This window comes from Bacillus rossius (genome assembly GCF_032445375.1).
Source record: "Bacillus rossius redtenbacheri isolate Brsri chromosome 9 unlocalized genomic scaffold, Brsri_v3 Brsri_v3_scf9_2, whole genome shotgun sequence".
Lineage (NCBI taxonomy): Eukaryota > Metazoa > Arthropoda > Insecta > Phasmatodea > Bacillidae > Bacillus > Bacillus rossius.
Window position 1 is genome coordinate 13,722,664 of NW_026962013.1, and position 25,232 is coordinate 13,747,895.

General features: G+C 44.3%; 1 protein-coding gene across 3 annotated transcripts in view; it reads left to right on the forward strand.

Moving 5' to 3' along the window:
- LOC134542860 (uncharacterized) overlaps nucleotides 1–25,232 on the forward strand; it is a 51,839-nt gene that overhangs the window by 15,581 nt on the left and 11,026 nt on the right. The window contains exons 3-6 of one of the 3 annotated variants that reach the window (XM_063387428.1): nucleotides 8,205–8,361; nucleotides 16,380–16,505; nucleotides 22,708–22,863; nucleotides 24,581–24,698. In XM_063387428.1, the coding sequence (XP_063243498.1) occupies nucleotides 8,205–8,361; nucleotides 16,380–16,505; nucleotides 22,708–22,863; nucleotides 24,581–24,698 (557 nt within the window). Of the gene's footprint in view, nucleotides 1–8,204; nucleotides 8,362–8,630; nucleotides 8,682–10,659; nucleotides 10,714–16,379; nucleotides 16,506–22,707; nucleotides 22,864–24,580; nucleotides 24,699–25,232 lie in introns of those variants that run through there. The other 2 variants (XM_063387431.1, XM_063387429.1) reach the window with 2 other exon arrangements.

Below are 25,232 nucleotides of genomic sequence, written 5' to 3' on the forward strand. Positions count from 1 at the left end.
ATCCAATCTTCATAAAGAATTTGGACTTCCTTTGATTTTGTCTTGCATTCGCGAAGTTCTGGACCAGATATGAACGGTTCTAATGTTGGTGTCGAAGCTTTTGAAGTTGATGGGACAGCCTTGGAAGTTGATGGGACAGCCTTGGAAGTTGATGGGACAGCCTTGGAAGTTGATGGGACAATCTTGGAAGTTGATGGGACAGCCTTGGAAGTTGATGGGACAGCCTTGGAAGTTGATGGGGTAGCCTTAGTAGTTGATGGGACAGCCTTGGAAGTTGATGGGACAATCTTGGAAGTTGATGGGACAGCCTTGGAAGTTGATGGGGTAACCTTAGTAGTTGATGGGACAGCCTTGGAAGTTGATGGGGTAGCCTTAGTAGTTGATGGGACAGTCTTGGAAGTTGATGGGACAGTCTTGGAAGTTGATGGGGTAGCCTTGGAAATTGATGGGACAATCTTGGAAGTTGATGGGGTAGCCTTAGTAGTTGATGGGACAGCCTTGGATGTTGATGGGGTAGCCTTGGATGTTGATGGGGTAGCCTTGGATGTTGATAAGATATCCTTCGATGATGACATTACAGGATTCGATGTTGGTAGGGCAGCATTTAAAGTTGAAGTGGCAGGTCTCAATGATGCGTATTTTATTGACCCCAAGGTGGTAATTTCTCCTACTGGAGTAAGGCATCTTGCACTTGAGTCTCGCTTTCTCTTTCCTTTGTTAATGAGGGTGTCTCTTGACATTGATTGCAGGACCAAGATCTTGTCAGCTACCAATATCTGATCCTTTTCCGGCTGTTCTTGAGGTAGAGGCTTGTTTGTTAGTTTGGAGGGTTCAAAAGCTTCCTTAGGAATAGCACACTTGTTGAATGGATGAATTCCCGTTTTCTTGAAAGAATTTGTAATGTTCTTAGTGCAGAAGCTCTCAATAAAGGCAGTATTCATAATAGTATGAAAATTTGTTCTATTTGGTTTTTCCGTTGGATTTCCCTTCATGTAGGAGTTAAATGTTGACCCCAATGTGATTTTAGGGATTTGTAAACTCATACAACTAACGGTTGCAACAAATGAGTTGTATGGGCTGGGAAAGTAAATAAGAAAATATGATTTTCTTTCGCAAACGAAATAACTTCAGGGTTAATATGCGATGCGTGTGAATCCATGAAGAGGATGGCTGGTCGAGCAGGAGGAATGGAGGCTACAAAGAACTGGAACCATTCAAAGTACAGATCACTGTTAATCCACCCTTTTGGAGACAACTTCCCTATTGCATTAGGCAAACAATCTCTCTTTAGGTTATCGTTCCACCTGACACCTTTGAAAATAATCATAGGCGGAATACATGTCCCATTTGTGCACGCACATCCCAAAAGTGTATGTTATTCTCCCCTGTCTGCATAAACTCTCTTATAAACATATCGCTTTCCCACTGCTGTTACAACTTTGTTTGCTTTCACGACATACGAAAGACCTGTTTCGTCACAGTTCCATAGCCTATCAGGTGCTTCTTTGATATCCAATCTGTCCAGTAATTCCTCTAATTTAATATAAAAATCCCCAATGATTTCTTCATTTGCCATAGAAGCCCTGTATGCTGCAAGGTTTTTCTGGAGATCTTAATGAGTGATTGTACCTACTCTTGAAATATGTCCACCACCATTTGCTTGCACTTTCACTGTCGGAATTTAATAAATTTTCACGGCCGGCATTTTTTGCGAGTTCATGTGCTAATTTCCTTACTGTAGAAACAGTTAAACCAAATCCTAACTCTTGCATCTCTATGATGTAATTATACAGACTAATTTATAGGTTTGAAGTGAGAGCGAATGGTCTTCCTAGTTTTGGCAGAGGTTCATTTCTGTTTTCACAGGTGCTATTTTTTAGACAGTCTCTTAGTGTACTCCATGGCACACCCATTTCCTTGGAGGCTTTATAAAGTGAACAATTTTGTTGTTTAACGAATTCAGCAGCTGCAATTAACTGTCTTGAGTCATATTTTCTGTATTTACTTCTTGTTTTATTCATCATTCAACTGAAAAATAAAATAAGAGCCAATATATTTTTGTGGTAGCCAATAAGTAATTTCGTGATATAGGTAATTTCGTGATATAGGTAATTTCGTGACACACTATAATTAGCTTTCTAAGTGAAACTAAGTTATTGTGAACTTAATTTACAACACAAACTCTCATAATAATTTTGTTCTAACAAGCTTAGAAAACTTACAAGATCAATTCATATTAAAGGCTTTGAAAATGTATCTTTAACAAGGACAAAAATGCTAAGAAACGCCATGAACAACATAAGCAATAACAACTGTATACAGACGTGGAAAATCATAAAATTATTCACACTGTAAGAGGTTTAGATTCTCTACAAAACTGTGTATTAAATGCTAACATACCATGTACATGGATCCTTTTATGAATATTCGAAGTTAAACCTGCAAAAGAGTACTCAAATGTAACGACACTTTGCTCACTTTTACGAAAACTTTTGTTTTGTGACGTTGACGCATTCCAAGACACGAACGATACATACCACATTATCTAATGGAGAACGCTGAAACTACCAGACCAAAATGCAGCTCCAAAAAACCGCTGGTATTTTCGTTACAAACGTCATAAAAAATGTCACGAAATTACCTGTGTCACGAAATTACCTTACTTTACCCTACTGAGTTACACGCGCTATTTTTTTGTGTGTAAATGTAATGGAACAGAAATATCCATACAAAATTTTATATATATATATATATATATATATATATATATATATATATATATAATGAAAACAACTGTATCATTGCAAAATAGTGCTTGAACTTGAAGTAATACTGGTTTCGTATTCTTACCCGGAAATTTAAGCTTTGTGTTGTCTAATTACCTTCGAGGGTTAAAGTTATTTGTAAACTGTTCCCTGAATTACTTTTCAGTATTAACTGCGCACATTAAAAAGCATAATAAAACCAAATAAAGTCGAAAGTCTATTATCTTTACCTTGGTTTAAAAAATTGAATAAAATGTAATTTAAAATATAAAATAATGCGCCAACCAATATTGGTTACCAGGGAATTTGATTTAGATAAAAAAAATAAATACCTCCACCTCATACGCGGTCCATCAATCCATGATTTTAGCTTTTGACAATTATAAGTCCTTAGTTGTTAAATACAAATTACGCCACTCTTGTAGATGGCATCCTTGCGAGGTGGCTAGTAGCTGTCATAAAAACATCCTAGAACGAACATGGTTGTTGATTAGCACAACGCCATTGGTGTCAGTTGGCGTCACTTAGACGCCGGACTACAAATCACCAGCATCGCCCGGTAAACACCGACTGAGAATGACGGCCAAACAGCACCTTGGCTCGCTCGGCGCCGTCAACTACGGAGTGGATTGTTCGTCGCGCCTGGTCGCGTCCCTTGTTTTCGGAACAGTCCCGTCTTCCACTCGCCGCCGCGGAGAGCGAGCTCGTGATAAGCCCGACCTTCGCGCGCGTGCCAGATGCTATTATAGGAGCCGCCATGCTCCACGCTTCACGCACGTGTGCGGGTGTCGGGAGTAGAAGCAGTTAGGCAGTTCGGGAGTTGGTGCGTGCCGGGGACGTAACCAGGGACGTAGCCAGGGACGTAGTCAATGACGTAGCTGAAGACTGTAGCCAGAGACGTAGCTGAAGACTGTAGCCAGGGACGTAGCTGAAGACTGTAGCCAGGGACGTAGCTGAAGACTGTAGCCAGAGACGTAGCTGAAGACTGTAGCCAGGGACGTAGCTGAAGACTGTAGCCAGGGACGTAGCTGAAGACTGTAGCCAGGGACGTAGCTGAAGACTGTAGCCAGGGACGTAGCTGAAGACTGTAGCCAGGGACGTAGCTGAAGACTGTAGCCAGAGACGTAGCTGAAGACTGTAGCCAGGGACGTAGCTGAAGACTGTAGCCAGGGACGTAGCTGAAGACTGTAGCCAGAGACGTAGCTGAAGATTGTAGCCAGGGACGTAGCTGAAGACTGTAGCCAGGGACGTAGCTGAAGACTGTAGCCAGGGACGTAGCTGAAGACTGTAGCCAGAGACGTAGCTGAAGACTGTAACCAGGGACGTAGCCAGGGACTGTAGCCAAGCCATCCTTCATAGGGCTTGACCACAATGTGAACACCCAGCCAGCAGCAGCACTAATAAGTATGCGCGCTTTGCTTAAATTTTCCCAACTCCGCGTTGTTCCCTACCACACTGGATGTTCCCAAACTTAGATTCAGCAGAGACACAAAAAAATTGTAGGAGACAAGTTGAAATATCTTACAGTTCTTCAAAGTTATTTTTATTTACCTTTAGATTTTTATAATTAGGTCTACCTACTCTTTAAGCTTAAGCATGGCAAAGCTACGTGAAAACAAATCGTTCAGAAACACAAAGCCAAAATACTATACATAATTTTAATTGCCCTATTTAAAGTTTCTTTACGAGATGAAAATTTTAAAAAAAGGCAATAAAATCTACCTTTACTTTAGAAACCTCCTATTATAAAATTCAGGTTTGGCGCCTAAATATTACATTAAATTACATCGTGATTTTAAATATATCACTATATAAATACATAAATATCTTAAATCCAGGTTATGTATTGCGCGGAGTTGGGAAAATTTAAGTAAATTTGTGCGCATACTTATTAGTGCTGCTTCAGGCTGGATGTTCACATTGTGGTCAAGCCCTATGAAGATTGGCTTTGGCTACAATACTCCTCCCTTCCAAGCTTAAAAGAGAAAAAAAAAAAGAATCAAAGACAGAATAAGATAATTTCAGCAAATTTTGCTACATAAGGTTACAGAGATATTATTTTGGAAGGATTATTTTAAACCTTAGTGGGCTACAATAATGGATTTCCTCCCCATTTAACCACTATAGCCCGACATGCCTCATACCCAGAAGCGGCAGGAATTGTATTTTTATAAGACGTCTATGTCTATATTTAATGGCGGTTTGCATTAACTCCACGTCTATCGGGCGGTGCTATTACATCCCAAAGTCAGGGTCGGAAGAAAACCAGCGTAAAATTATTTATGATTACTTATCAGTTTAAAAAAAAAAAAAAACTTGTTTCCCAGTCGTGGGACGTGCACGATGCAAGTGTCAGATCCTGACGGTTCACCCGTAGTACTGGCTTACTGTGGTTTACTTTATCACACACGAGCGCGCGCGCACGCACTTCTTATCAAGGACAAACATGCCTCGTGGTCTCAGTTCGAACTCAGGATGACCTTCTCCCTCCACTCCTCTTCCCCTTTCTCGACGACAGTTGTCGATAGTTGTCGACAGTTGTCGACAGTAGTCGACAGTTGTGCCTGTCTCGTAACTGGAACATAGGAATCTCCGGAAGGCACCAGAACGCACATTTGATAAAACCATACACATCCCTGGATACACTGAACGTACGTTGTGACGTAACAAACCTTCCTACGTGCAGACTTCTTATCCATTGATTGCCAGACATTTAACATGATACACCGACGACAGCAATAAACCTCATTAAAGTATTTATTGATACCGAATTCGATATGCCAAACAAGTAGCTATTGAGCTTAAGTGATTATATATGTATACGTATAAACTTTTGGAAAACAGAATAGTCTTTCAAGTAGTATAAGTAACCGCGTTCTATACGGTCTTCGCTATTCGAAAGTGGCCATGTAAAATGCTAGTCTGATTTGTTATTTTGATGTCACGCCGCATCTCATCTTACACTTTTGCTATTGCGTCATGTAAGCATCACTGGTGAAACTGTAAAATTTGTGATCACGTGAACGTTACGGATGTTTGATGCTTAGAGTCCACAGTGTTAACGACGGTACCTGCGCTCAACAACTTTACGAAAGGGCACAGCTTCAATGTGACCTTATTTTGTTCAACACGATTTTCTCCACTAGTCAAGAGCGTACGCGGAATTTCATTTCAGCGGGTATAGTACCTTTTTATCTGCTATTTGTTTACTTTCAATTTTTTTTTCCCTATTGTTGGTGGTAATGATGTATTTGTTAGGATTTCGGGGGGAGGGGGTGGATATATTCTCTCAGTTTCCTCTTCCTACAAACTCCCCTGCAAATAGTTCACCAATAGCTGAGGGAACGTGCGGGTAGCTTCATAGTAAACAATATCAACTGCAGGGCTTTGAGAAACTGTTATCTTGGAGGATAAGTCCGCAAGGAGGGATCCCTGGGTACTACTTCTTGCTACAGTCAACGGCTGCGTGAGGAAGAGCGATTCTTCGAAAGTGTCTGAACCATCGTCGATCGCGGATGCACTTGTGGCATGCCTGTGGGAATTGAACGCGATGTTTTCACGCCTCGTTACCGCCAGCTTCTCTAGCCGCCTCGTGAGCGCGCTGTTTGGGTCTTCACTGCTTATTGGGCCAAGACAGTTTAGCCACGGGGAGCTAACTGCCGAGAATTGCTCGGGTGACGCTGCTATGATCCCCTCTGGGAAGATCGGCGAGTGGAAACAACACGCAGCAACACTCGGTGTCCACGTGTCTCAAGCTTCACACGAGGATGTGAGCAATCAGAGTGGTTTTCATGATACCTACATGAGCAGCGATTTATATATTTTTGAACCCATTTGAGCCAAACACATCAACACATCTTCTCTATTGAAATGTTTACACTTTCAGCCAAAATTAGTTCTTACATTTTATTTTACTGGGTTTTCTTACACCAATGGTAAAATATAGTGAGGGACGTCTCGGTGCTAGGTATAAAACTAAATCGATTCCAACATATGTAAAGTCGATTCCAGAACTTTCAGATCAGCTGGAATGCACAATAGCTACAGACGTTGCAGTTTCACGGCAAGTTGGGACCATCGCACTGGACTACACAGTTTTACTCGTACTAACAAAAGAAAAAAGTACACTTCTCATTGGCTGCCGTTTGTGCAACATGTCATATTTGACTCGAACCACATGAAATTCGTACACCCGATAGCTGAATGTTTATAACTGTCTTCTAGGGTGGGGCTCTTAATCGATAATATTTTAGTTTAGGGTAGTTCTGTATCTTTCCTCCATTAGATATTTTTGTGCAAACAGGTTGGTAATATATATTGAACACATCATTTTATAAAAAAATACTATAATACGACAACCTATTAGTTAAGCATACAAATAAACATTTCTTATAATCTTCTATCATTGGTTCTGCAGTAAGTATAACTAGTCAGAAACTCTGTGTGCAAAAGAAGAAAGAAAAATGCATCGAAAACAGTCAAAAATTACATTTTAATAATATTTTATTGATCATAACATTAATATTCACGGACAGGATGGAAATAATTGCCACTTAAGGCTCGGTCTGACACGCCATGTTGATTTTTGTTTTCGTTTTTTCTTCATTACTTTCATTTAATGGCTTATATCTCAAATTTTAACTCGATACATCCCTTGCACTTGTTTTTCTGCCACAAAAATTTCAACAGATATTAACTTAGTTCTAATTAATGTCATGGGTGTAAAAAGTTGCGCAGGTGGTGATAATTACGAAAACTTGCGCGTCAGAACAAAAAAAAATGCACGAAAGCATCGAGTTAAAATTTTAGGAAAAGCTCTCAAAATAGAAATGACGGAGAAAAAAAAACTGAGCCTTACGAAGTATTTAATTTGTTCTTTAAATAGCTGTCCATTCGATAAAAACGTTTCATTTAGATTTCGAGGCAGCTTGTCGTGCAGTTTACTCGCCGAGTAGTTCGATATGACACTCAAAGGATTATACGTAAACAGTGTTTTAAAGAAAAGGCTGGAAGTAAGATATACCGTGGAATATTTTTTGGTCTGGCTGTTGTTACTGGCGCCAGTGGCGTAGCCAGGATTTATGTAAGGGGGGTGTTAAAAAGCATGCCCCCCCCCCCCAGTATTAAAGCGGGGGGCCCGGGGGTCCTCCCCCGGGAAAATTTGGATTTTAAGGTGTAAAATAGTGCTATTTTAGCAGTTTTCGGTACTTAAATTTAAATATTGTAATGGTATATTTTTTATTAATTTTAATATGATATTTGTTTGAGTTATTAATAAGAAATTAATTAAAGATTTGTGCTAAGGGGGGGGGGGTTGAACCACTAAACCCTCCCCGCCCCTGGCTACGCCCCTGACTGGCGCTAAATACTCGGGACGCCTAATGATGTTGACGCGGCAGTGTGCATGACGTACTGAGCGTGTGTGGTTCTCCCCCTTAGCGCCGGCGGACTGGTGACGGCCGTCGCCCCGGTGGTCGTGGACTGCCACGGGCTGTGGGTGGGCTGGTCGGGCCTGCACGGCATGGACCCCGCCGAGCCCATCCCCGAGTCCGACCCCGGCGACAAGGCGCCCACCGCCGGCCTCAAGTCCGAGCAGGTGAGCCGTCCCTCCTCCCCTCCGACCAGCCGTCCTCGTAGCTCACCTCCATCCCCGAGTCCGACCCCGGCGACAAGGCGCCCACCGCCGGCCTCAAGTCCGAGCAGGTGAGCCGTCCCTCCTCCCCTCCGACCAGCCGTCCTCGTAGCTCACCTCCATCCATGAGTCCGACCCCGGCGACAAGGCGCCCACCGCCGGCCTCAAGTCCGAGCAGGTGAGCCGTCCCTCCACCCTCCGACCACCCGTCCTCGTAGCTCACCTCCATCCCCGAGTCCGACCCCGGCGACAAGGCGCCCACCGCCGGCCTCAAGTCCGAGCAGGTGAGCCGTCCGTCCTCCCCTCCGACCAGCCGTCCTCGTAGCTCACCTCCATCCATGAGTCCGACCCCGGCGACAAGGCGCCCACCGCCGGCCTCAAGTCGAGCAGGTGAGCCGGCCCTCCTCCCCTCCGACCTGCCGTCCTCGTAGCTCACCTCCATCCATGAGTCCGACCCCGGCGACAAGGCGCCCACCGCCGGCCTCAAGTCCGAGCAGGTGAGCCATCCCTCCTCCCCTCCGACCACCCGTCCTCGTAGCTCACCTCCATCCATGAGTCCGACCCCGGCGACAAGGCGCCCACCGCCGGCCTCAAGTCCGAGCAGGTGAGCCATCCCTCCTCCCCTCCGACCACCCGTCCTCGTAGCTCACCTCCATCCATGAGTCCGACCCCGGCGACAAGGCGCCCACCGCCGGCCTCAAGTCCGAGCAGGTGAGCCGTCCCTCCTCCCCTCCGACCACCCGTCCTCGTAGCTCACCTCCATCCATGAGTCCGACCCCGGCGACAAGGCGCACACCGCCGGCCTCAAGTCCGAGCAGGTGAGCCGGCCCTCCTCCCCTCCGACCACCCGTCCTCGTAGCTCACCTCCATCCATGAGTCCGACCCCGGCGACAAGGCGCCCACCGCCGGCCTCAAGTCCGAGCAGGTGAGCCATCCCTCCTCCCCTCCGACCACCCGTCCTCGTAGCTCACCTCCATCCATGAGTCCGACCCCGGCGACAAGGCGCCCACCGCCGGCCTCAAGTCCGAGCAGGTGAGCCATCCCTCCTCCCCTCCGACCACCCGTCCTCGTAGCTCACCTCCATCCATGAGTCCGACCCCGGCGACAAGGCGCCCACCGCCGGCCTCAAGTCCGAGCAGGTGAGCCATCCCTCCTCCCCTCCGACCACCCGTCCTCGTAGCTCACCTCCATCCATGAGTCCGACCCCGGCGACAAGGCGCCCACCGCCGGCCTCAAGTCCGAGCAGGTGAGCCATCCCTCCTCCCCTCCGACCACCCGTCCTCGTAGCTCACCTCCATCCATGAGTCCGACCCCGGCGACAAGGCGCCCACCGCCGGCCTCAAGTCCGAGCAGGTGAGCCATCCCTCCTCCCCTCCGACCACCCGTCCTCGTAGCTCACCTCCATCCATGAGTCCGACCCCGGCGACAAGGCGCCCACCGCCGGCCTCAAGTCCGAGCAGGTGAGCCATCCCTCCTCCCCTCCGACCACCCGTCCTCGTAGCTCACCTCCATCCATGAGTCCGACCCCGGCGACAAGGCGCACACCGCCGGCCTCAAGTCCGAGCAGGTGAGCCGGCCCTCCTCCCCTCCGACCAGCCGTCCTCGTAGCTCACCTCCATCCATGAGTCCGACCCCGGCGACAAGGCGCCCACCGCCGGCCTCAAGTCCGAGCAGGTGAGCCGGCCCTCCTCCCCTCCGACCACCCGTCCTCGTAGCTCACCTCCATCCATGAGTCCGACCCCGGCGACAAGGCGCCCACCGCCGGCCTCAAGTCCGAGCAGGTGAGCCGGCCCTCCTCCCCTCCGACCACCCGTCCTCGTAGCTCACCTCCATCCATGAGTCCGACCCCGGCGATAAGGCGCCCACCGCCGGCCTCAAGTCCGAGCAGGTGAGCCGGCCCTCCTCCCCTCCGACCACCCGTCCTCGTAGCTCACCTCCATCCATGAGTCCGACCCCGGCGACAAGGCGCCCACCGCCGGCCTCAAGTCCGAGCAGGTGAGCCGTCCCTCCTCCCCTCCGACCAGCCGTCCTCGTAGCTCACCTCCATCCATGAGTCCGACCCCGGCGACAAGGCGCCCACCGCCGGCCTCAAGTCCGAGCAGGTGAGCCGGCCCTCCTCCCCTCCGACCACCCGTCCTCGTAGCTCACCTCCATCCATGAGTCCGACCCCGGCGACAAGGCGCACACCGCCGGCCTCAAGTCCGAGCAGGTGAGCCGTCCCTCCTCCCCTCCGACCACCCGTCCTCGTAGCTCACCTCCATCCATGAGTCCGACCCCGGCGACAAGGCGCCCACCGCCGGCCTCAAGTCCGAGCAGGTGAGCCGGCCCTCCTCCCCTTCGGGTCCTTACCACAACGCCGATCCTACAATAACGCCAAATGCCAAATTTACCGCAACGCCGACAGCTAGAAGACTGATGTGTACCACAACGCCGAAATACAGTAACGCCGAAAAATGTTGTTGGGGGGGGGGGGGGGGGGGGCGCACTGGAGCAAAATGAAAAACAATAGAATGAATTTGTGTGCTAACATTACCTAACCTAACCTAACCTTTGAGGCAGTCCCGCAATGACATTTTTCGGCGTTAATGTATTTCGGCGTTGTGGTACACAGCAGTTTTCTAGCTGTCGGCGTTGTGGTCAATTTGGCATTTCGGCGTTACGGTTTTCGGCGTTTTTGTACGTTCGGCCCTTGTGGTATTTCGGAGTTGTGGTGCGTCCCCCCTCCCCCCTTCAACCTCCTGTCCCCGTAGCTTACCTGGCGTTCCGTCTCGACGAGCGTAGGTTAGGTTAGGTTAGGTTAGGTTAGGTTAGGTTAGGTTATATCATAGTTCCCACAAGGATGGGGCTGGGTGGACCCCTGGGCGCAGCCCTGTTTATTTTTAAATGTTTAAATACATATTATAATTTTTTTTACAAACTAGAAAAAAATATTGAATATTTTATAATGAAAGCTTAGTTTGAACTTGTAAAAATAGTAACCATAATTATACCCCCTGTATTTTCAGGTTAAATAACATTCTAAAAAGGATGTAGGTAAGAAATAACCATGCAATTATAATGTAGCGCGTGGCTGTAAAATTATGTTGGGGGGGGGGGGGGGCGGCGTCTCCTATCCTGGGTCCAGGACCCGTAATCGAATGTGGTGGCCGGGGGTTATATTAACTAAAAATGAATGGAATATCAGGGTAGGTCAGCGTTATTTAAAATACTCCATAACTGTAAAATATGTAAATACTTGCAATGTGTTTTTTTTTCATTTTTAATTTTTTTTTACGAGCGATAGAAAACTTCAGAGAGCTTAAAAACTATTAGGGTGTGGCTCTCATCAGATATTAGGGAAATAAACAGATCGAGCGAGGGTTGTGAGACCCATAGGGGGATTTCAATGTACTACACGTACTAATATGGCGGCCGTTTGTTTACAAAATGTATCAACTGTGGCTGTACTAGAAAAAGGGGGGGGGGGGGGAGTTAAAAAAATATAATGTATTTATTTTCGGCAGTAATATCATGGTACACCATTCAAAATACGCTAGCTCAAAATAATGATACATTTCAGAATTCTATTTCATTTCCATTACCTCTCAAACAATCGTCAAAAAATTATATTATTGGTATCAAATATAAATTTTAAAAAAGATATAAAATTTTTTCTTTCAGTACGTATTACGTGAGAAAAATGAAGAAAATATTTCGTTAACATGGGCTGTACGTACTAAAATACTATAGTCGCGCCGTTGTAGGAAAGGACTTGGCCCCTCCCTGCAAGACCTGCCAACAACGACGCACTTCGCGCGAAGAAGTTTAATGATTGGTCGGCGAGGTCAAGAAGGGTGGGAGGCAGTCCAGGTAGTCGTTGGACACAACAGGCAGCGTTGCCACGTCTTTGTGCCACCCCGACGTGACATCACACCCTGAGCCGCCACTGTTCTCGGGCACGTTCTACAATCACATTCACGGATGCGGACACGAACACGCAGCTGGTAATATAACGAACGTATTGACTGACTCGTAATATTATCTTTTAAAGATTTGTGCAATGGGAGTGCATGACTTGATGTAGGCTTTTGGACATACGCCATTGCTTAGCACTAACCTATGCAATGGCGTATGTCCAAAAGCCTACATCAAGTGACACGTAATAGTTCAACATTGCCGAGGTTAGCCTTCCCGTCTGGGGTATAGTTTAAAGAAAACAGAGTTTGTTGCGTTTCCGGGAATATGATCCGTTTCCGTATACGTGTGATTGTAGAACGCGCCTTAGTCTGCATAACGTTCATCATGAACCACTATTTACTACTAAAAACAAAACAAGCAAGGCGTTTCCGTAGTTTATTGACAAATAATATTTATATTGTGTTTTAAATAATTGCATGACACACATTATGGCCAAACAAGTTAAATGTTTATTCACAAAAAAACAATTTGTATTAATATATGAACCAATATCCTGGCCATTTATACGCGTTGGTGGCGACTTATACCAACAAATTTGCATATTTCATGTAAAAGAAAAAATAACAACTAAAATTGTTGTCGTGCATTGTTATGATAACACATATGCGTAACCGGATCAATTCGTGCTCATAGTGAACATTCAGTCACACAGTAGCGACACACCAAGATCGTCGTACTGCGAACTGGTACCAGCTGTAGGAGATTCGTCAACAGAACTGAAGTCACTGTCGCTTTCGCTACTGCTGTCTTGCTGCCCGAGGTTCACAATAATCACCTCAACAGCAATGTCCCTCGCTCCTTCTTGCTCCCAGTCGTGAAGAATAGTCTGTTGGGTGTGTTCGACAGCTTTACGCCACTTGTCCGGAGTGATTTCATTAACAGCTTCTTGTAGAAGTTTCAATACTTTTTCTTGGGAAAATGGCGGCAAAGTATTACGTGTTGCAACGAGCCCTTTGACGTGAGCCCAGATAAGTTCTATGGCATTGTAAACAGGGTGGTACGGTGGCAACCTGATGACTTGGTGCCCCGCAATGCGAGCCACTTCATCTACTTTGTAAACAGTGTGTTGCGGTTTGTGATGTTTTACTAATTGTAGTAGCTCAGCTTTCTTCAAATCACTGGTACAGGGAACATTGTGGCGATGTAGCCACTGGATAATGTCATCTTTTCTGTTGCATGTTGTTGGAGTTTTATCGACCTGGACCGAATTATAGGAGGCGTTATTCATGACAATTATAGACGCGGCGGGTATATTTAGCAACAGTTTGCCTTCAAACCACGACATGAAACCGGCGGAATCCAGCTCTTCGTGATAGTCCCCCGTTTTCTTTGAGTGGAGCGCCCACAGTGCACCATTAGCGAATCCATGAACGGAACCTGCATGACACACTATAACACAACTACCCTTGCCTGTCGGCTGTCGCAGCAGTGCGGATGACGAGTCATCGGTCCATAGCTTCGAGACACCATGTTTACCCACGTTTCGTCGATGAATATCACTTTTTCAAAGTCAAAATTTGACATTGCCCGCAGAAACCTGCATCGCAATGCAATTACGTCTGTTTTTTCCATTAATATCTTAGTTCTGTTGTATTTCTTGTACTTGAACCCCAACAAATGTATTATTATCATCTTTAATGATATCTTTCCTCCAGAAAATAAACCTGCCTCAGCCAACGATGCAAGTAGTTTCGTTATGGTTGGTATCTCTCCACGTGTGTAGTACTGATATATGTGCCGTCGAATAGCATCTTGATCGAAGTTGTCAATGCTGTTCACAGGCTTGCGTCTATTGCGATGTTTCCGTGGCGTCGACAGTCTTTGGTTTTGAGTATCGGCATAATCTTTCTCGTTGCAGATCCGTATAACAGTTGTCTTTGCAATTCCAACTGCTTCTGAGGTTCTGTTTACTGCTTGCGAAGCAGGTAACAACGGCCCATTGTTTGCTTTCTCACGCTCGAAATAACTCGCGCACTCGAGTTACCTCCTCTCTGCTTTGCAACCGCAAAACGCACCGTTTTCTACCACCTTCCATCCTTGTGTGTCAGCACACAGCAACTGGCCGTACGCCCACGACACTGCATGGAGCGTTACTGCTGGACGTGGCAACACCGCGCCGCGGCCAGCCAGCGGGTCGTCGCCGGTTGGCTCTTGCACGCGTCACTCTGTCTCTCTCGCTCACTGTTGCAGGCGGAGCCAAGTCCGTTCCTACAACGGCGCAACTTATAACAGTAATATTTTTCTAATAAAAGTGTGTAATTGAAGAAAAAATACTTGCATCACTAGAAAATATTAATTTTATTTATGATGTCCAGACACGAAAAACAGACAAAACCTTGAATTATAAGGGGGATTTTAATTTTTGGAAAAAATCAGGAAATAGTCAAGTCGGGGAATTTAAATGAAAATTTTTAGTCAAAGGCTCATTGTGTCTCACTAAACCATGAAATATATCATGCACATTGTATCAGTGTTTAATCTTTCTTTGTTGAAAAAAGGCAGTGAGAAAATTGATTTTGATTTTGTTTTCCATAGAAACATTGCATCTTGCATGTTTTATCCAGGGGGAAAAAAATTGTAGAAGGTCTTGAAAAATCAGGGAATTCTGTTAGTGCGTTTCGCTGGACAGGTGTCATTTATTCGAGGCCTCGCAGTAAAATAATGATATATATTTGTGTACCATTGTCTGTTCCATCACGTTGAACGGCGCACAAGGTTCAATAACAGTAGTAGTAGCAGCATGTCAACGGCACGTCAGATAGAAAGCGTGGTTTCCAGGCTTGTTGAAAGAGAGAGGGGGCGAAGTCTACTACAAGTGCGTCGCAGCCAAGGCCGTGGGCACTCGTGGGAGAGCCGTGTGTTTCGCTGAACTTGAACTTACGTACTCCAGGGCTGAGTTTTTTTGTCAACAGCGCGAGGGAGTTGGTCTGTCTGGGGAGGGAGGGGGGGGGGGGTAAAGTGACCTGTGACCCCAGCTGGCGTGACACCATCTGTCGACGCACGCCCTACCCACGGTGCACAGATCTGTTATCATCGCGTCGATCCGGGGCCTTGTTTACTGGACTCTTGGCAGCGTCTGAGTTCCCCCCCCCCCCTCTCCTGCTTCCCGCAAGGCATATCATCTTCCTCGCCTAGCTCCTGTATTCCTCCGAGTACGTAGTACTATATATGACCAGGGCGCAAATCTCAAGGGAAGATCAAGGGGGGAAGGGGCGCGTAGTTAACCGACACACGTCATCTCTGGACACTGCTTGTCTGCTGTACACTGCCCGTTACGTTAGCCTGCATGCGTGCAATAAGCAGAAAACTTTACCTATAATGTACACAAATGTCTCCATAAAAAAAGTAGTTTCGACGTTTGCATTTATCCACCCCGTTTGCAAGTGCAAGCCCCCAGTGAGGCGCTTATTAATTCCGATCTATCCCCCCGCCCCCCCTCAAAATGATCTACGCCCATGACTACATTGTACATGAAGTAGCTTGGCTTCTGTGTTGTAGCCGCGTCCAAGGCGAGTATATCACCGACGTTTCGGTCGACGTTACCGTCGCCGTCATCAGGGTTACCATCATCAGTTACCTAATAGGTACCTCAACCCTATTTCAGATCTTATAGAAGTTGCAGTCAATTAAAGGGATATTTCGAAACCAAGAATTCGCTTGAAAATAAATAAAGCGGTGTCCGTTAATTTCCAAGATAGTTGAAAACTTCGTAGAAACTACGCCGTGTTTGGACTTCCAAGTAACTGATTTTCGGTATAAACACTTGTGAAAGAAACAATTGTTGTTTTGCAAAACAATCTTAATCAGTTTTTAAATGATTTGCTTGTTTTCGACGTTTCGGTCGACGTTACCGTCGCCGTCATCAGGGTTACCATCATCAGTTACCTGATAGGTACCTCAACCCTGATGATGGCGACTGCAACGTCGACCGAGACGCCGGTGACATACTCGCCTCGGACGCGGTATGCGACCCAGAACGGGTTTTGCGAAACGTCCTCCCCAATTGATCGCCGGTGTTTCCGCAGATCGTCGCCGTGAACATCGAGGAGAAGATGTTCGACGACTACTACAACGGCTGCTGCAACGGCACCTTCTGGCCCTTGTTCCACTCCATGCCTGACAGGGCCGTGTTCAAGTCCGAGACGTGGAAGGTAGGTCCCGCCCCGCAGACGCCAACAGTGCCGGCCGGTTTGACGTTGGTTTCTTGTCCTTCGGGACGCGTCAGAACTACCTTTGGTCCGATGAGAAAAGCTGTTCGAACAGTATAGTGGTATGCATCCCAGCCTCTATCCGAATAATAAATCCGAATGTTTTTCTGTGTGTGTATAAGAAAAGACCAAAAAAAAAAATCGCGGGTTCATTTCGTGATATGCTAAAATTCAAATATTTATACTGTTGTGCTGCTTCTGCTATTGGTGCACTGTTAATATGTAGGACTCTTGGCCAATTAGAGACAATCAATAAAAAAAAAGTATCCAATCACAAGTTATCACTTGAGACGCCTCAAAATTCAGCACCCAATGAACAGGCGCCGTTTGTCCAAGTAGGCAGAGGATCATGGAGTCTATCCTGGAGGTCATTGAACTCGCGAATTTTTCCAGTCTCTATGTATAAGATGTGTGGAGTAGGGACTGGAAAAAATTCTCGGTTTCAGTGACCTCTAGGATAGACTCCACAATCCCCTACACACTCGGGCAAATGCCACCCGCTCATTGGCTACTGCACTGTTAGAAATCAAAGTATATTTACGGACTATTCTACGAAGATTTGAACTCAAATAAACGACAAGTTCTTCGTAATGACAAATAACTGAATTTTCGTAGAAACTACGCCGTATTTCAACTTCCGATTTGCATGTTTCGTTCTGAAATAAAAGGTGAACACACACTTGGACAAAAGAAGATAGTTGTTGCTGTAGATCAAACCAGTTTTAGAATTATTTGTTCATACGAAGTAGCTTGGCTTCTGGGTTGTAGCCGCGTCCCTGGCGAATAATTCACAAACGTTTCGGCTGACATTGCAGTCGCCGTCATCAGGGAGCAGTTACCTATTGTACTGTTACCTGAAGATGGCGACTGCAATGTCGACCGAAACGTCGGTGTGAATTATTCACCAAGGATGCAGCTACAACCCAGAAGCCAAGCTACTTCATACAATGGCCGCGAAAGCCTGCGAACATTGTTTGTTGATATACCAAGGATATCCATGTTCAAAGTAAGTAAACTTAGTTTCCGTAAATTCACGAAGATAGCCAAGATCCTTGGAAAATTTGTAACCAGCGTTATTCGTGAATTGAAGGTGAAAATTTTTGAACAGTGTGATTTGCGAGACCTGTCGGCTGGGATGCTTGTGGTTTCTTCGGTTGAGAGTTCTTTGTTGGCTCGAGAGTTCTGTTGATGAACTGGGAGACGGTCACGGAAGCGATACGAAGGTGCGTGTGTTCAGAGTCCAGCGTAAAGGCCGGTCCACACGCAACGTTTTGTACACAGTTTTGACTGCAAAGGTAAAACTGTGCAAACAAAAGGTTGTAGTTTAGCCGTGTCCACACAACACAGTTTGCAACCAAGTTTTATCCTATCAGTTGCGAGAATTCCTTACTTTGGCCAAAGACCTCGAAGAATTAATTTTTGTTGTTGTGATTTTATATGTGTTAACCGCGATGTTCACCTCTTTGTATTTTTGCACAAGTGCTTCATACTCTTGACTTTTTTTGTCCCTATCGCTATATTCTTTTGATTTGACCCGCCACAAACACGGAAAGGAATTGTACAGACCAATGAACTCTGTTAGACATTCACGTGAACACTGTCGAAAATCGGTCATCGTTGAACATATTACACTGTTCCGGCACAAATACCGAGGGAGAACTGAGCCCCGTGTACGGAGAAGACGGAGGAAGTGTCCACACGCTACGACAAGTCTGTGCAGGTCGACTAAACTGCGCGGACATAAATTAATACTCTTGGCCACAGTTTTCCTTCTCCGTGTTCCGTCTCCGCGCAGTTCACAAAACTGCGCAGTTTTCCTGTCTACGCGCTACGTCTCTTGTCTACAACGATGTGACCTGCGCAGGTAAATCGTTTGCTGAAAACGTTGCGTGCGGACCGGCCTTTACGCGAAGTGTGGTGTGGCGTGGACGGTGGTGTGGCGTGGACGTGCCGACCAGCCGTGTGGACCGCCGGCGTGCCTGATGCGTGCCCATAGTGTCGGGCACACTTGTTGTCGCGCCGAGCTGACGCGAGCTTGTTTGCGCTCGCGTTAGGGCCTCTCTCTCGTAACTCTCGCAACTCTCGAAACTCTCGGCTGTTGACGCTGCCACGCCGGGAAGGGGGGGGGGGGGGAACTCTCCGCGGGGACTTCCCGAAGGCCGTGGCTGGAAGCCAGCGGTCTCTCCTCTGCTAGTACTTCATCTAGGTTTTTACTGTTTTAGTTCTTTTTTTCCCCGCGGATTTTAAATTCAAAACACTGTAGGAGAGCAAATGCAACCGTGTTTCCAGATTTTTTTTTTAAAACCCTTGTTTTTCTCCCTTCCTGATATGACGGTAATTACTAGTCTGTTGACTTGATGTAAGCTTTTGGACATACGCCATTGCTTACATCAAGTCATGCACTCCCATTGCACAAATCTTTCAAAGACAACTAGTCTGTTGTTCATACTATAATTGATAAGAAACATTGCAAGTAATGTGACATGCACAGATCACTTTAACAGTTATGGCTACGTAAAGTTTATTTTTTTTTTTTTTGAGAACTGGGGTTTTGGCCCCTGCCTTCCGGGCACACATACGCTGAGCAAACACACAAGGAGGGGGGAGAGAGAGAGAGAGAGAAAACCCATGTGATTTGAAACTTGCTCAAGGGGGGAGCTGAATTGTTGCCCCTTGGAAGGGCAGCCCTTCAGGATTTTTCTGACAGTGGTTAGTTTCTAAAGTGACCTAACCTAACCTAACCTAAATTAACCACTGTCAGAAAAATCCTAAAGGACTGCCCATCCAAGATGCAACAATTCAGACAACCTTTCAAAAACACTACTGTCCGAAAAATCCTGATGGGCTGCCCTTCCAAGGGGCAAGTTTTCAGGATTATTTAAACACTTAAACATGTTTTCAGAAATTGGATGGGCTGCCCTTCCAGTCGCTGTACAAACAAACCATTGCCTGAAATATCCTGAAGGGCCGCCCTTCCAAGGGGCAGCATTTCAGTCGCCCCTGCTCAAGATATCCGAGTGTTTTCTTGTTTACGAAAATCATACGCTGATGTAAAATGAGTAGTTTTATTTCAGCATTTCGTTTTTGAACTATATATACATTTATATATATATATATATATATATTTATATATATATATAAGCAATGTTAGTCTTTACGTTCTTTAAATGATTCATGCAGTGCGGAATTTTTATTTGATACAATTTTTTTTGGACATGCGCAATTGCAGTTTTGCGCTGTTTGTCATGGAAAAATTGTTCAAGAATTCAAAGTAAAGAAAATAAATATGAAAACATAAACCCACAGAGAACGAGCCTAAATCAGCTGATGTCGAACAATTGGACCCAACGATGAAGCTAGACATGCATTATGGACAACACAAAGATGAAAGCACAGACGAACACTTTCAAACTTAAAATAGTTTCATCAGCTGTTTTACATAAGCTGATTTATGATTTAGGCTTGTTCTCTGTTTTCATTTATATTTTTCTATTTTGCATTCTCGAATATTTTTCTTCCCATGACAAACAGTGCAAAACTCCATAGGCGTGTGTCCAAAAAAAAAATGTATTAAATTGAAATGACCAATTGATGAAACATTTAAAGAACGTAGTTTCCCTAGTTTTCCCCGCCAATCACGGAATACGGAAAACACGGAAGAAACTCATTTCAGAATCTAAACAGTCTTCAGTAAATGTTTACTATTACTGTAGAGTTGACTATCTAAAATAAAAATAGAATAAATTAATCTGAAACGGGCAATGTGTTTCTTCGCATTGTGACAGAAAGCATAGAACGTTCATATTTCAGAAACCACTGTATAACACTTAACGTGACATTGGTTACGATTCCGATTCGCATGATGCTTAAGTTTGTGAGATGAGTTGTTCGAATAACTGAGAAAAGTGTGGGGAAATTTTTATTTTTTTCCAAATATTGCAAAATAAAACAATACGAGCGAACATCTGTCTTTTATTTTTGACGTTATAACGTCTTATAAATTGATGAACGCCGATTGCACGCACGAAAAAGCATGACTCATTGTCACGTTCCGCCTGAGCCGAGCGTGCAAGCGACAGCGCGGAACAAGCGATAGAGAGGCACGATCGACTTGTGACGCATCTATCTCTCTTCCACTCCATCGGCCGATGCGTCCGAGTAGAAGAGAGACAGCGGCAGCACACAACCTACACGTTGAACTGTTTTGTCAACTGCTTATAAAGTGAAGTGAAAAGTTAATGTGGTTTGTATGCAATTTTTCATCAATTTTTTCATATGACGTTATCACGTAAAATTATCGTCCGTAAACCGACTTTACAGACAACCACCCTTTTTTCCCGTTACATTATTCTTCGTTTATAATTCGTGAAAATTTCAATTCCTACGTTTGAAAACGTACTCGATGCACGTGAAGCGAGTGTGCTTTATCTCGTTGTCTTCTTTACTAAATAAATGTTTGTCCGGTCAGCCCCTCCGTTTCTTTCTCCCAACTACGCGTGTATTAAAGTCCGAGGGAGAAAAAAAGAAAAAGAAAGGCAGTAAAGTAACTCGCCTTCACTTTGTTTCATAGCACTGATATCATTGGCCTACTTAACCACGTCGAAGTCCACATTCCTAAGATACGGACAGCACAAGGGGAGGGTAAGACCTAGCGTGTTCACGCCTTGAAATAACAAAGCGCACTGCCCGGCCAATTTTGATTTCCACAAAATAAGCTGATGTGCTTTATAGACAGATTGTTGGAACTTTAAATCTCTTTAAATCGTTTGAAACAAGATTATATTAAAATAATTGAAATAAAATATTTAATTACGTAATATTTGCATATGAAATTTAATTTCAGAGTGAATGACTACCCTCCCGAACTGGTCTGTGAATTATAATTCATTTGATAACATTTACATGGCGATCTGGGCTGTGGAGAATTCGTCAGAAGTGTCTTTAGTCCAAAAAGGCGCCTTTTGCTGTCTTACTATTAACTTATGAAGTAAATGTAATTAGTGCAAATTAAATGTTAGTTTTATAAATTTCGAATGGTCACTATGCTTGGGTTAGATGTGTGTTCCAGAGATAACTCTGGACATTATGAGCTTATCTTTAAGAATTGAACTAACCAACAAAATTAACTATATATCTAACACTATTTTCTTGTATTTTGTGACACTACACGTGGTTTTCTACCTCCTGGTAGTGTTAAAGGTGTCCTTAAAAAAACTCTTTAATTTTTTATTTCACTAGAGGGCATCGACCATGATTGTTAGAGACAAGATTTTATGGTTTTATTTTTAGTCCAATTTAGTTTTTAAAACAGAGGATTTCTGTGTTAGTATTTTTTTATTTTTATAAAAACTGTTTTGTAATACTCCGCCAAAATAGTGGTAAAATTTGTGTGTTGCATTTTAACGATAAAAAATTTGTAATAAATTCAAATTTCAAATACATTCAGTATAATAAAAATAAACTAGCGAGAATTTGTGGTTTCAAAGTAATTCAATGAAATATGTACAATAAAAATAATTATATTATTTTTTTTATGATCCCTGCACTTTGGTACCATTTTTTTCCAGGAAATAACGATATTCCTTGAATTTAAAAAATCGGTTTTATGTGGTGTTTTGACATGATTTAAGGTTTTATCGCAATTCACCATATAATCTCGTCCCTAATGATTACACGTAGTAAGTAGCCCAATAGGGATTACAATAGTCCTTCTAAAACAATCTCTCTGTAACCTCGTGTAGCCAAGCTGGGCTTGTTCGAGATCCTGGCATGGAGGTGAGACCAGAGATTAGAGAAAGTTACAGATGGAGCATAAACACAGTTTGTAGGTATCTCTGCTGAAGCCAGGGGACGTAAGGGGGAAGCAGGTCACCGCCATATTGTTCCATGAAGAAAATCGCATTTTCTCATAAGTGATGTATGTATGGTGGTGGAAAAGTGCATGAATATTAAACAAATAAAGACGGTTGACTCGAGAAAAATGATTGTATACAAGAGTATGTAGTAAACTACCTACATTTCTATATGCTATATAAACAAATGGCCGCCATCTTCTTACGTGAACAAACTGGCCACAGTGCTCAGAGCTTATGCTCCATCTGTAACTTTCTCTAAGCTCTGGGTGGGGCTGTGTGTGTGTGCGCAGGCGTACTGCGACGTGAACGCGCAGTTCGCGACCCACACGCTGCAGGCGCTGCGAGCGGTGGTGAAGGACCTGGACGCGTGCGGCAAGTACGACACGCACCCGGTCGTCTGGATCCACGACTACCAACTGTTCGTCGCCGCCACCACCATCCGCCAGGTGCGTGGCCGTCACGGCTGCCAACCTCCCGTTCCGTTTCGTTGTGCGTTGGAATGTTTAGTTACAATAGACCTCTAAAGAAAGTTTTGCGCGCATTACGTAGGTGGTTTGCATTTTTAAAATATATTTTTGGATGTTACAAATTTCAAATATTAGTTATTTATTTTTATAATGTATTCGTCGGGTTATTGTTCAACTTTCTAGCTCATCTAGCAGTGAATTAGAATTTATATACATCAGTGAGTGAGTAGGTGTGTAGCACGTGGTGTTGAGAAAAAAATTCCAAAAAAAGTAGCCTTTAGGAATTTAATGTAACTTTGTTTATCAAAGATACGTTTTAATCATATGCGTGCGCAGGACTTCAGTAGTGGTGGTGCCAGATTACACAACAGCTCTATCATTCACGGACCCGAGCCTAAAGCGTGGGGTCCGGGGGCTCTCCCCCGGAAAAATTTTGATTTGAAAACGCAAAATGGTGCTATTTAAGGTGTTTCCGAACAAAAACATTAAATATGCAGATGTAAAAATTTTAACATTTTTTATGACAAATTATGGCTTTGAACGTTTTTATCGCCAGGAAAACTACTAAACTATTTACAGTTTTAAGCTTTGTTGAGCCATAAAGTAAATTGCACAAATTGTTTGCACGGAATTCATGCTGGTGGCTTTGAAAAACCGTACTTACATGTTTTCTGAAGACGCCAAATAAATGCTAGAAAAAACATTCTCAAATGTTAAGTTTTAAAATCAACAAATCAAGGGAGTTTTTGTAACATACATCAAATATGTAAAATATTAAAATAATAAAAATACACAAATAAGAGTGGGCAAAAGTTTTAACTTTTGGAATACAACAAAAATGTTTTGTCATATAAGTCATTGAGTAATCCTTTTCGGGACCCGGCTTTTTAATTTTAATCACCCATTTATACATCATACAGACAGATATATACAGCAATTAACGAACCATAACATCTGTCAACTAGTGAAAATAAAATAATTAATTAATGAGTGATCCACGTAACAAACACAGGCTGTACTCGTGTAGGTACTCATTAGAACAGTAAACTGATGAGTAAACAGTAAGAGTAAACACTACACAGTAGTGCTACCTGGCGGACGGCGGCTATTATTCCGTGCGCCTGCCGAGTGGAGTGAACAGTGGACACCGAGCGCGCATTCCATGTAATTCGAGGACAACTAGGAGAAGTATTTACATTTCAGAAGTTTCGTCGCCGCGGCCCGCGTGTACAACACAAGTAATAAATTGCACCTGGCTTGTTTCCGTGTGTATAGTTGGTTCGATTGATAATTGATATACTGATAGTGTTATGAGCACATATCTGTAACTCGACACGATTGGAAACATATTTTTTTGGAAATAATACGGTTTTTTGTAAGTGTGTATTATTTCTACTTGTAAAAAATAAAATAGCGTTAACCCTCATGGTGGTTCAAGGCACCTGTGGCACCTACCGTGCGCACGCCTATGATTTTAATGATATTAGCATTTCTTCCGGGTCATTGTTGCACGCGGTCAAGCTTGCCGACTTTCCCAAGTTAGAACAACTTATTGAGAAATTTTTTGCGTGTCTAAAATTTAAACTAACGTAAAACCTAGCGAAAGTTATTTTAAGCTTGACCCTCTAATGACGAGCGCCTTTACCGCTCGCTGTACACGCACAGCACACGTCAACTGTGTGTCCTCGGTGCGCAGGTGCTGGAGGAGGAGAAGCTGCGAGCCAAGCTGTCCTTCTTCCTGCACATTCCCTTCCCGTCATGGGACATCATGCGGCTGTTCCCGTGGGACGACGAGATCCTGCAAGGCATGCTGGGTGAGCGAGGCTGGAGAAACCCCCTTCCCCTCCACCATTCCCCTCCAAGTTCCCTCTTAAGATGGGTTTACGATTGATTTCCTTAAGAATTATAACTTAACATCGAGCACACGATTAAGTCAAAACTACATTTTCCAGTTTATGATCGACATAGAAGTCGTTAATTCCAACCAATCACAGCACAAAACACATGGTCGGCTATTGTTCGAAATGGAGAAGCAGGTTTGAAATAGGTTATTGACAAATGGGATATCTGTTTTTCTTCCATCGTTAGATCATCTTCTACTTAAATGTCAAATTCTGTTTCATAAGAATGTTCACTCATGTCTAAATTAATTCGTAATTACAAATATACGAATTCTAACCAAAAAATACTGCCTCGCTCGGTCCAGTATCAACCAACCAACTTCCGGCTGAAAGGTTCCGGTTTGTTGTGATTGGTCGGTTCCCTTAAGTCTTAACGAAAAATATAAAATATAACCATTTCTGTTAAGTCTTAAGTCATCGTATGGTTCGCACACGACCCGTCAAAAT